The sequence below is a fragment of the Pundamilia nyererei genome, unplaced genomic scaffold (genome assembly GCF_000239375.1).
Source record: "Pundamilia nyererei isolate P.nyererei 1_Seehausen unplaced genomic scaffold, PunNye1.0 scaffold00031, whole genome shotgun sequence".
Taxonomy (NCBI): domain Eukaryota; kingdom Metazoa; phylum Chordata; class Actinopteri; order Cichliformes; family Cichlidae; genus Pundamilia; species Pundamilia nyererei.
Genome location: NW_005187432.1, coordinates 2,604,561 through 2,617,940, shown reverse-complemented (window position 1 = coordinate 2,617,940; position 13,380 = coordinate 2,604,561). Strand labels below are relative to the sequence as shown.

General features: G+C 41.2%; 1 protein-coding gene across 9 annotated transcripts in view; it reads left to right on the top strand.

Annotated features, from left to right (window-relative positions):
- LOC102212695 (protein tyrosine phosphatase receptor type M) overlaps positions 1-13,380 on the top strand; it is a 162,202-nt gene that overhangs the window by 114,838 nt on the left and 33,984 nt on the right. For 6 of the 9 annotated variants that reach the window (XM_013909826.1, XM_005729068.1, XM_005729065.1 and 3 more), the window contains 5 exons: positions 5,287-5,624; positions 7,964-8,044; positions 8,678-8,704; positions 10,595-10,606; positions 11,810-12,003. In XM_013909826.1, the coding sequence (XP_013765280.1) occupies positions 5,287-5,624; positions 7,964-8,044; positions 8,678-8,704; positions 10,595-10,606; positions 11,810-12,003 (652 nt within the window). The remainder of the gene's footprint in view (positions 1-5,286; positions 5,625-7,963; positions 8,045-8,677; positions 8,705-10,594; positions 10,607-11,809; positions 12,004-13,380) is intronic. The other 3 variants (XM_013909825.1, XM_013909824.1, XM_005729066.1) reach the window with 1 other exon arrangement.

Genomic DNA, 13,380 nt, shown 5'->3' with positions numbered 1-13,380 from the left:
ATATTGTATCCAACTGTAATTCCCCTCAGTTCTACAACACGGTCTGCACCAAACGGCACAGCTCCAACAACAAAAATACTGATATGTTAATCTATCAATGATAATAGATGCATAGTGACTGTTTATTGTTGGTAAATAATAAAGCAACCTGCACGCCACCTTCCCTGCCAAAATGCCAATCTGTCTCGCAACATTGTATTTACGAACGAGAGAGTAAGCTCTAAATAGTTGGTAGTTTGTTCAACTGTAATAACTATATGGATTTCTTCATACAGCAAAATGGGAAAGACACATATGGAGACGTATAAATCATTGTCCCAATTCTTCATAAATCTCATTTTTCATAGTCATCCCCACTGCACTCGATGTCAGAATAGGAGGCCTGCTAAATGTACAATGTATAACACAATGTGCTCAGGGCAAACACCTTCATTAAACCTTACAAGTCGAACATGTAGCAAGAATCACATTAATTGGTACAAGCCTTGCAGAGTTTTGCACCTACAAGCTCTGCATGTTGATGAGGAAGAGCACCTCGAGCAGGCTGAAAAGATGTCAAGCATGGAATGATGGAGTTTAAATGATAGATACATTATAAAACGCCGAGTCACAAAACATCTGTTCATCCAGCATAGTAAAAAATGGCCACTATAGGTTTTGGAAATGGTGTGAATGTAGTTTGCCTATTAAAAACTGGTGGGGGGTTTTTTGGGTTTTTTTTGAAAATTCAAACAAATGTTTTGATAAACTGGTATATTTCAACCAGTGACAGGTGAGATGGATAATTGGCTGGATAGATGGATGGGCTATATACGCTTTTCAGCTACAACATTAAAACCACCTGCTCAGTAATGTTTGTATCTCCTTTGTTTCACCTTACCATACCTTAGCAAAATGTAGGCAAGAGCATTGGCTGTGACGTTTAGATGTTTGCTGCAGTTCAGTTAAGCATGAGTTCAGAAAATAGCACAGGCTAACAATAACAATTTTGCTATTGTTTTCTGGAGAGTGCCTTTAAAAATAAAACGAATCCACTATAGTCGGAGTGGCTTGCTTGTGACTGGGACATTTTAGCGCTAGCAGAGTGGCTTGAGCTAGTAAATAAAAATGGCACACTTTTAGACAGCTGCTTATTAGCTTTGTTTAGGGCGCACCACCCAGCATCTAGACGGGCATTATGCAAATGTGTTGCATGTTGACGTAGGTCCGTATTAGGGGAAAAAAGGCTGAAGTGCTAATAGTGTTTTTAAGCATTATGTGACGTTTCAAAGTCCCATCAGTCGGACTTACTTTTTCCAGCACATCTCTCAAATACTTAATCTTGAGAAGTTAACACCTTGAACTCTTTGCCATGTTCATTCATATGAAGGGTCTCCTGATGAAAAGGGCCATTCATATCAAGGAATAGAGTTATGTAATGTTTGGATGTGTACTTTTATATATGCAATGGTAATGAGCTATTTGGTTCAGGTATTATGGCTAATCAGTTATATTTACAGTTGGTGAATATTTTTAATATACCCTCTCTTTTTTTTCCTTTTTTTTTTTTTTTTAACCAATGATGTCTGCTTAGCCTTGAATGAAACCATTGAAATTAAGAATCTCTTTTGTAAAAATAGCCTGTGCCCAGAAAAGCAGCAGTACCTACCATGTTTTTTTCTAGCTTTATTTGTCATTATGTTGTTTTGGTTGCTGAATGAGTAGGAGCAGAAGCACCGTGTGCTGCTTCTGTGTTTTTGTTGCTTCATTCTTTTTTTAGTTTCTATAGATAAAGGGCCCCTTAGAAAATTTTATGAAGAGGCCCCGTCATTTTTTACGTTTTTTCAGACTTGACAGAGTAATTGAAATGAATTGAACATACAATGAACAGTATTAAGTCTGTTTTTGATCCTAATACCTTTACCGATAGATACGACAACCTAATGGAAGTTTGCTTTGTAGATGAAGAGAAGTTTGAAATGAGACTCGGTGCAAACAGCTACCGAAATGCCCCCACTGGGTTAATCAAAGATGCTTCTGTTGCCCCTCCCAGCTGGATGTCAGTCAACTAAAACGTGCGCACACACTCATCCACCACGAATGTGTGTGTGGATCTTTTAATGAAGCCTTCTTTGTCCCAGTGTCAAAAGGTTTAGGCTGATCTGATGCTGAAATGAGGCCGACCATGCTGAGCTTGAGGTTTTGAAGCTCTTGTTTTAGAAGTCGCAACAGCGTCACCTCCCACAGAACACACATTCTGGCAAACATTTGCAGACATAAAATTTGTGCCGCGGCCTTTTTGTTGTAGCTGAACTCACGGAGTTGGGAGCTGTGCTCATTTAGATCCTAGATATGCCAGGCTTGTCATGTACTGAACCAAAGACAATCTCTCTAATGAGAGTTGCCTGATATAGTTACCTGGAGTGTTTGCACTGTCTTTACTTCTACAAACACCTCTGCCATCTGTATGTCTCAGCCCCCTCCCATATGCACATTTATTTTGGATTTTATTGTTGGGCATGCCTGCAAGTAATCACTATCATTTTTTTGTTGACATTGTTCCATGTGCAGCTTTACTCCAACTCTCCAGGGATAAAATAAATGGTCACATTCATCAACACCCAAAAACACTCCACTATACACTTCCTTATACTATCTCTCTCATCATATCAGGCCCTGTAATCTAGTCATCTATCATTAATTTTTCCCTTCTTACAAATGAGGAAACAATAGCATGCCAATTAATCTTCATCAAACACCCACGGTGCCTTGCAAACATCCCAGTATTGCTGGTGCTTTTCTCATTTTGGCACTGGAGTCTGTGCAGCCTCGTTTATCTTCAGCGCTCTCTCTTCAACTGTTTCACAGGCCAGGAAAGAGGAAATCCAAGATTTAGCAGGCTCAGAAATAAGAACAGTGATACAGTATTAAAACCTGGATTATAGTTGTTCTTAATAGTCTTCTCCATGAGTGCACACAGTGCCGAATCTGTCTTAATATTGCCTGGGGTATATGCATCCCCCTGCCATCCTCACTCTTCCTTATTGCAATATGAAGCTATAATGGGGGAAAATAGAGACAACACTGGTATTTTGTTCCCAGCTCTAATTGCAGATTGAAGACAAAAAGTGGGTCCAGCAGACACAAATGTCACTAATTTGTCACTTTGCTTTCTGAAGAACGGATCCACTATTAGCCTCACGTCGCGGGCTTCAGAGCAAATGACTGTTTGAAGGCAGTGGGGGCCTGTTGCCATATGGCATGAGACAGCGACAAAATTGAATAAACAGAGGAGATTTGCGAAAACAAAGCAGCAGGAGTGCATCATTAGACAGCAGTTGTCCGTGAGAGAGACTGCAATCCAAATAGGCAGAGGGGTCACGCAGAGAGTAACAAAGTGCGAGGATCAGTGTGAGGGCTGCCATAGTTAATTCTTACACTACTTGCTCCCCTCCAGCTACAGAGCAGTGGCAGGCGTCAGATATGGCTGTTGCTGCAGTATGTTCCCACTCTAGCTGTTTGCCATTCCTTTGTAGTTCATCTTTTGTGGAATTATAGGAAAGTTAACTCATCTGGGTGATCATGTGATTCGCTTATGTGAATATCCTTTTTAATCAAGGAAGTCAAAGGTCAAGGTCGGCTGCAGAGAGCAGTTGACTCTTTGTTTGGAACAGATTTTAAAAGTCCACCTTTTTATATATCTATATATTTAAATTGTATAAAATCGTTTCATGCACATAGAAGGTGCAACTCACTGATTCCAGAAACACATTGTCATTTAATTCCTCTGTATTTATAATACCCAGAATGGAAATAAGAATGAGTTGAGGAATAAGTAAGCACAAGTGGTTCATCACACCGCATCATGTTTTAATTACTTTTCACAGCTCATCAAAATAAATAGTTTCACTTCTTAAAAAGGAAAAAAATTCTACAGCTGTGCTTGCAGCTACAGCCTGACTGATATATCAGTGGATAATAGCTACTCGTTAACTGTATACTTATTTATTAGCATCGGATAAACTAAATTTTAAAACCAGAGACATGAGAACGCCCTTCAAACATGTTGGAGGGATGTTGTATAGTCGTTCCACCAAGAGGGCGTTTTGCAGTTCTCATGTTAGCAACACCTGTTTGGAACAAGCACAACAACCAGCTGATCCAGCATAAACAAGTCATCTATGACTAGTAACTATAAAAACAGTTTTGTTTTAAACTGCATTGTCAGAATAAAAAGAAATTTTGGCCGAAACATCGTGTTTTTAAATCACTAAATATCAGTGTTGGTCTTAAAAATCCTATATCGGTCGAGCTCTACTACCAGCCGTGAGATGTGAGCCATAGTGAAGCTGGTGACATAACTGCTAACATCAGTAATACAACATGCTCATAATCACAGTCATGCATGATGATGTTTAGCACCATATATTAAGTGTTTCAACATCACAGACTGGATATGAAGAGACAGCTTAGCATATGATGCTAGGTTGACGCTGCTTTGAATTTGAGCCAAATTGGGGCTTAAAGAATAGCTTTCTTTTGGGTGCCATGCTTTCCAGTTGGAGCCAGAACCTTTCATACATGGGTGGAATGGGGGGTGTAACATATAAAAAAAAAAATGATTGGAGCACATGGCTAACATTTGCACTACTATAATGGTATGTTAGTACATAAAGGCATCCAAATAAATGGTAAAACTGCATATGAAATTTAATAAACGGATACAGAATTGCACTAAAACACTAAGTATGTCATACGGCTGTCTGTTCAAGGATTTTTTTTTTTTTTACTGCAGTCAAAACAGCAAAAGTCTTTAGTATTTGAGTGGAGGTTGGATTTGTTTGTTCTTTGGGTAAAACCAATGCATGTCCATGTACAGTATGTGGATTTGTGCACACAGGTTTTGTACACTGTGCATTAATGGTGTTTGATCAGGGACAGATTGCTCGTAGGCTCTAGCGCATCAACTCAAAGTAGGTCAATAAAAGCAGGTTGACTGTTTCAGTTCACTGTTCACATCTCTAATTCTTTCACCCCAAAATACTCCAGCTAATTTTAAATCATCAGGGCCTGATGTATTTGGGTTAGAGAGTCACACCTTTGCACATTCTCCAGGAGTCATATTTCACTGCTTGGGGAGAAAACATCTGGTTCCTAATGAAACCTAATGTGACCACAGCTCAGGGCACATTAGCTCACCCATCTCATTATATGAATGAGTCATCTCTACTAGCTTCATATCAGATCAATGTAAGCTGTGTCATTTCTGTTTTTGCCTCATCAGTTTTATTTGTCTCCTCTTTGAAGGAAACTGGCCAAGAAGCGCAAGGAGACACTGAGCAGCACACGCCAGGAGATGACAGTGATGGTCAACTCGATGGACAAGAGCTACACAGAGCAGGGCACCAACTGTGACGAAGCACTGTCCTTCATGGACACACACAACCATACGCTGAACACCCGCAGCGAGTGTGCGCTCACGCTCAATGGCCGCAGCGAGTGTGCGCTCACGCTCAATGGCCGCAGCGAGTGTGCGCTCACGCTCAATGGCCGCAGCGAGTGCGCCCTCACTCTTAACGGCCGCAGCGAGTGCGCCCTCACTCTTAACGGCCGCAGCGAGTGCGCCCTCACTCTTAACGGCCGAGGTAAGACGGCCCCACATCGGCATACCTCCCTTTTTATGCGGTTACACTCATAGAGCAGGGTGGAAGCAATTTATTAGGTTTGGTCAGGTGGGAAAGAAATCAGACTTGGCTGCACAGGAAATATTCAACCTGGGAAAACCTGAAAATGTTTTCCTTGGTCTGCTTTCCAATGAACTGTTGATTTAGAAATATTTTCAAGAAAAAGACCTGAAGTCATGTCTCCGGTAAATATTGGAGTTTTGAGGTTGCAAAAGACATCCTTGCATTTGTCCTTAATAATGCTGGTATCAGAACTAAGTGGTGAGACAAGGCGGTGCAACGTTTTCTCAATAATATAAAAAGTGTATAAAATAAATTTTTAATGACCCATCTTAACATTAGGGATTATTTTTGCTTTAATACGCAATATTTGTAGTCAGCATAAATGACATTACTTTATGGCTCTTGTGAAACTGCCTGTTGTCCCTCTACAGGGAAACTGCTGTTTCAACTCAGCAGAAGAGAATTGGATATAAACATCTTTTGATATGATTTTGATCAAATTGTTTTTTTCCTCTCTAGTGGAAACTTCCTTCTTTAGAACCCCTCGAGGGTTTCATCCACCCTTTTCAAACATTTCCTTTTAAATTGCTTCAGTTTCTCTAATTAATTTTTGTTAAATTAATTAAAATTCCTCTGAAATCTGCAAACTTACCATTTCAGCTAACTGTCACTAATGCCCACGCTAGTTCAGTTGCAGAAATGGTCGTCCAAACGCATGTTAATAGCCTGAAGCGAGCCTTGTATTGAGATCAATATTCAAGACTTCTTGAAATCCCAACGCTGACCTTAAAGCTTATCAGCAGACATTAGAGCTCCAAGAAATCCGTCACGAGGTCCCAAACTCATGCTGTTTCCAATTCATGACAGAAACACATAGCACGTACTAGATGGGCTCTGGTGTGATAACCTGTTCTCTCTGTCCCAGGTTAAAACTAATACTTTGTTGATGGACGGCTCGGCTAAGTCTGCACCCAGGGCTTGACCTAGTATAATCCCAGTCAAAACCATCAGATTAAAACTGCACAGCAGCTTCTGTCTCCACACCCCTGCAGGGGCTGAGCCCCAAAGATGCTTTGACCTTGATTAACTGTCTGTTAGTGTCGATGTTCAAATCTGGCCCCTCTGTCTGCCAGCGCAAATGATTTAAATGCATTATTTCTCACTTTGCCTGTCAGTTGAAAGCCCTCTCACACTCCGTGACCTTACGTTATTGTCGGTCGTGTTGTTTTGGCTCAAAACATCATCGCTGACAGATTATAGTCCTGAACATACTGCCTGCGTAAACCCCGTCGGCGTAGCATTTCTGTTGACGTTGCATGAGGAGAAAATGACAGTCTTAGGAGTAAATGTCATGGTTTGTGTGACTATTGTTCTACTCTGGCCCCTTTGCTCTATCTCAATGTCAAGCTACCTAATGATGATATCTTTAAAGCAACTGACTGATCTTTAACTGTTTTTTAAAAGTAGCTTTAAAAACTGAATTATTAATGCTTTTGGAGATTTGCAGGCATTCATGGACTTTAGAAGACTTGGAAAAAATGTGCAAGTTAAACGTGCTTTTTTTTTTTACTCTTTTTTTCATTTTTATTTTGCAAACTTTTCAAAATGAATTTTGCATATATAAATGAGACAGAATAGATTTCATAATCTATGTTTACTAATATTGATCATAATTTAGACACGAGGATTTTTAAAGGAAAGCTTTATTATTTGAATGTAATGCAGGTTCCTTGCGGCCTCTGGCTTTGTGAAATTGACAAAATAAGAAGCAACTTGTAGCAACTTGTAACTTGGCAAGTGCCATAAAAACACAGCAGCATGCATAATGCATTAGGCTGTTTTAAAGAACCAGAAAAATGACGAGAAGGATTACATGCAAAGTCTACAAAATCAACCAAATCAACCTGGACTCCACGAGGTTAAGTGCAGTTTATTTCTCATACTTGTGTGCTTTGCACGGCTCAGCCCAAAACACAAAGCCACATATTTTCTCACCTACTTCTTTTGGTGTCGCCAGTGCAGTTTCCATTTAATTTCGTCAAGGTCTCCTAGATTTCTGCTTCCATTTTAGTAGATGTGAAAGGAATTTTATTTGTGTACTTAAAGTAGCTTTTCCCACAGGGTAAGTCAGAAACCTCCAAGTGATCCTTTATAGCACATGCAAATTTCAAAAGCAAGACTTGTAAAGTGCATTATTACACTGGAATTTTACTGCAGTGGGAGTTGCTTCCACGATTAATAACTCTAGATTAGACTATTAATGCCTTTTGTTCTGTTCTCTTCCCCCCCATCTGTAGCTGGATCATCACCGTCGTCCTTCACACTACCAAAAGCCAACACTCTCAGTACTTCTATCCCCACCAACTCATACTACCCAGGTAAACATATTCTATTTCCTCGTTATAATCCAGTATGTCAACACAGAACTGCTTACTGCACAGCCTAAGCGGTGCTTTTAACAAATGATGAAATGAAAAGGGGAACAAATAGAAACGCCACAATAAATAAATAAGAGATGAAGTTTTATGGGCTCTTTTTTTATGTAAATTACAGCCTATTTCTGTAATGTGTGGTATGAATTTACCTAATAGAGTTGCTTTAAAAATTAGAAAACGATTTTACAAATGAGAAAGCAGCTAGATTAACTTTAGATGGCTTTACACTCTGCTACATTTCTGGTTATGTTTTATATCACTTTGCCAAGATGGATTTTAGCAGTTTAATTATGACTTCAGTTTATCCCAAATAATATCCATAATTGAGTGTCTTATGTAATCAGATCACAGCCCATTGATTAAATGGGGTAAAGGGCAGCTAGATTTATAATCAACTAAAGTTACTGTATAATTAGCTTGAATTTAAAATATGATCGGTTTCTTGTTATGCTGCTTGGCAAGAAACCAAAAAGCTGTCCATTAATTTCTGTTCATGTTATTTTTGTGCGTTATCTTTAATTTACTGCAACTCTTTTTCCTCCTCCAACTTCTGCGATTGTTTGGGGGTTTGAGCAGATCCCTTTGTGCCAACTGCTATCTTAGGTGAGACACAATTTTTCCTTTTGCCATTGCTGTTGAGTATTTATTCTTATCTCTATGCTAAAGAAAATGACCGTGCATTACATTTGTAAGAATGCTGTTTGAACACCTAACTGTGAGGCCAAAGAAAAGCACAATTTTTTATTTATTTTATGTATTATTTTTTTGTTTCATTCTTTTCTTTTGGATGGCTCTTTTACTAAAGATGGCTTCCTCACTTCCATACCTGCCTGCTGCTTCCCCGTCTCCTCCTCCTCCTCCTCGTCTCCTATTCCTCCACCCTTCCCTAACTTCTTCCCCCCTCCTCTCCCTTCCTGTCCAACGAGGGGGCTCTCCTGGGCTGAGGCTGGTTTCACTCCATCCCATCCGCATTGCGTGTCGTGCGTGTGATGTCACATACGTGTTTGACCTCTCATATGCATGGACAGACATGTGGACTGGATGTGGGGGAGTGTCTAAGAGGGGCAACGGGGGCGGGGGGCAGTTTGCCCCGGCAACTGAGGCGACAGCATGCTGGAGCCGTAGCAGCTGCACTGAGACACAACAGGCAAAAACTGTGTGAGAGGGAGGCCCAAAAACGCTCTCACTTAGCCCCCACAACCCTCTCCACCTTTAGCCAGAACTTCCAAAAGCAGGATGCGTTGAGTCTGAACATTTAAAGTCTAGCATTAGCTGTGCTGCCCTCCCCTCCCCTCCCCTCTCTCCTCACTATGCATTAAACTCCCTTCCTCCCCTCCCCTCTGAAACGACAACCTTTTCTATTATTCTTTTTAATGTCGCTCCCTCTGCCTTTGGCTAACTGCTATTGACCTACTTGTTTTTGTTTTGTTTTGTTTTTTCCAGTGTTTATTCGTCTTGTTCAGTGATAAAATAGAATTATAAAAAAGCATTTTGTTCTCCTGTTAATTATTACTGGCCTTTGTTGAAGATGCACAACAGCCCAAAGTGCGGCATCTTACACGAGCAGATGCATTTTCTACCAGCGAAGCCCGCAAAGTAGCTACTAAGTGGGGCACTAGGAGTGTAATAATTTAATACTCAAGGACAAAAAGAAAGATGCAATAAGCAGCTCGACTCCAGCTTCACCACAAGCACCACTGCTGCATTTTTAAGTAGGCAACTTTAACAGTTGTTGTTGTGTTTTTTTCCTTTTCACATTAGTGCAACTTAAAGCAGTGTCTTTCATCACCGCTCTTGTGACAGCTGCTTATGTTAGTTCCGCATTTAATGAAGCGTGAAACGATTAACATAAAATTACAGCAGCCAGAAAAGGTTACATGCTTTCGGTTTGTGACACATTCAGTCACGGCATTGTCTCATCATTCGAGGTTAATGATCAAAACTGATTAGATCACAGAGTATCGGTTGCATTTCTGATTTCATCGCGCACTAGTTTAAAAAAAAAAAAGAGAGAATGAAAATGGCACAAATACAGGTGTTACCCCCCGAGCACAAATGGAAATAAAATTATAGCAATTAGAGAGAGGAATTCAAAATGTCAGAACGTTTAAAAAAATAATTAGCTTCATTAGTGTATGCAAGTCGGCGATCTGAAACAATTGCAGCTTCTTTTTTTTCCCCAAAGACTATCATTATTTTTTTTTCCCTTTTGAATCCATGACTTCCTTGTTTTGTTTTTATTTTTTTATTTTTTTATTTTTTTGTCTTGCACTGTTGAAATTGCCCCATCCATCCACTCAACATCCCCCTTGACTAGGCTTTTATACCAAGGCAGTTTGAACTGAGAAGGCATGTGATCTTGCCCTGTAGAGTAGCTCAAACACTACTGTAACAGGTTCTCATGCTGGATTGTTGCTTATCCCCTCTCTCCTGTTTCTTCTCCTCTCTTTCTCTTTACATACGTAACCTCTTATGTATCTGCTATCTAAAAAGTGCCCATTAATGGTAAGTTTTCCCAAGTGGGCCCTGGGTTGGGGGAAGGAGACGGTGTTTACTCAGACAGCATGCCGACAGTGAGAGGCTGCTTCTGACACGGGCATTACGACATTTATTGCATGACAAGTGGACATGTTAGCATCTCACCCACCCTTCCGTACCGTGCCACCAAGCCACCATTAGCTTAGCATGGTCAAAGCAAACACAGTGCCCCATGGCAGCATCACCACATGCATTCTCCTCCCATCTCCGCTTCCCTCTTGGGTTCTCTGTGTTTTTTGTTTGTTTTTTTTTCTATTTATTTGAGGTTTGGTTTTTATTTTATCTTATTTTGTTCATTTTTCGGGGAAGTATGGGTGGCAGGGGTTGAATCCACGCTGTGTCTGTGTGATGCTTCTGAAGGTGCCTGCTGCAACATGCTCACTGTGGCCCACCGCACCCCCTCACATCCTCCTCCTCCATGTTTTTGGACACCCTCCATCATCCGCTGGCTCCCCACAGCATCTGTGCCTCATGTCTGCCACTGACTGGATTACAGTATAAAAGAGCTGGAAATGGAGTCTGACTCTCAATATGAGCTTCAGCCCAAACCAGCATGTTGTACTGCCAGTTAAAAAAAAAAAAAAAGGGAAAAAAAAAGGAAAAGTTTTTTTTACAACACATTGATGGGGATTTTTATGATTAATGTATAATGTTTCTCACAGTTGAGAGCCACTGCTGGTAACAATGTTAAAAGCTTGTAGCATGAGGGTTTCACTTAGAGGATCTTGTTTTTAAATGCCGATGGACTCCTGTACAGTGCAGTATTTTCCAGCCACACTGAGACAGATGGACCTAAACCTTCCCACCACATGACTCATTCTATTACTCAATGATGTTGTGTTGTTGTGACCATCCATAACAAACAGATTACTAGTCGAGTTGTTGGTCAATCTGGAGGGTGGTGACATAATGCTAACCAGTAAATGAGCTAATGTGCCATCTGTTAAGGAGAACAGTTGTAAGTCAGATATGAACACCTAACATTAAAGCTAGATAAATCAACTTTATATGTAAAACAACTTCAAAGGAAACCACTTTCATTTACTGCTTCGAGCATTATGTCACCCGTATGTATCTTACAGCGATAAATTGATGACCTGTGATGTGACTTTAGCTCCTATTTCCTCTTGCTGACCCGCTCCGGCCTCTCTGTCTCTTTGTGTCCCACAGATGAGAGTCAGAACATGGGCAGCGACACAAGCAGCTTGGTCCAGTCGCACACTCACTCCTTGAGGAAACGGGAGCCCGTCGACGTGCCGTATCAGACGGGTCAGCTGCACCCGGCGATCCGCGTGGCGGACCTCCTCCAGCACATCACTCAGATGAAGTGCGCAGAGGGCTACGGCTTTAAGGAGGAGTACGAGGTAGGAAGCAGCCCAGCTGTCACCTCCCACCATTAAGGTTGCAAACCCAAATAAAGCCTGGTGATAGACTTGTAACATCTCCACTGAGGTTCTTGAATGGAAATTTTTATCAGTCTAATACGAGGCCTCATCTGTGTTATGGTGCACAGCCCCATGTCTCTTTCGCTGTCTCTCTCTCTCTCCCCTCTTTTTTTCTGCCTGCCTCTCTCTCTGTTTTGCACCGCACAGCAGAACTGTTTTGTTTCTCCCCAGATGCACTTTTATGATAAATTGTTAATGTACCCTGTCTCAGTGTGTTTACGGTGTGATTCGTTTTGTTGTTCATCTGTTCCTTGTTGTTTGCAGCGATTGTGCATTTTGTGTGCATGAGTGTGGTGGGTTGGTTTTTTTTTTGTTTTTTTGGGGGGGGGTTTTTTGGTCAAAAGCTGTGTCCCAATTCTCCTTGGAGACTCAGCTGTAGACCAATGCGAAATGCACAAACTGCCTTAGACCGCGTCCCCTCCTTCACCTGAAACGGGTCGGATTATGCTGTTGCATAGTACTGGTAGCCTACTGCTTGTCGCGCAACAGCATCAGTAATCTGTCACTGCGCTTCTTACTGACACCAAACAAAAGATTTTCGCCCCATAAGGGCATCACTCTCATTTCCTCGCATTAGTCTGGCAGGGTTTGGCGGCACTCCAGCCCTCCTTGCTGTCCCTCAGCACCACACCAGTCATCCTCAACTCGCCCCGACGCCATGTTGTAACAGACTGGCTTCGAGCTAAATCCTTCAGTTTCAATATATTATCCGTATCAGTTCGGCCTCTTGTCACATTTCTCTCTTAACGACCCTCACATTTGTTAACGTTCTCAGCTTACTTCTTTCTCTTACTTTCTTATCTATACCTCCTGTGTTTCTTCCTTGATTTCCTTCCTCTTCTCTTTATCTCCCACCTTCTCTCCATCAGCTATGTGTCAGATTTATTGGTAATTAACTCCCCACATCCCATTCATGATTGTGGAATGAAATAACGTCGTCTCCCATTGCTACCTTCAGCATCCGATCATTGAGGGGTTTGGAGTGCTTTGGGCTGCCTTCTGGGTCTAATCCGTTATGGATAAAGGGAGTTTGGGGTCCACGTGGCCAACATTGCATGGATTAATAGCAGTCGATCAACAGAGACGTAATATGGAACAACTGGCTGCTTACCCTGCTGTCACCTTATTGTCCACAGGCTGTTGCAAAAAGTCCTGTGGGGTGCTTAAAGTGTGCAAGGGAGCTCATTCTCACATGGCTAGAGCGATTCATTTGTATGTTTTGTTCCACTGCTGTCTTATAAATATATATATCTCTATCTCAATCTGTCTTAAGGTTAATGCCCTTTTATTTATTTA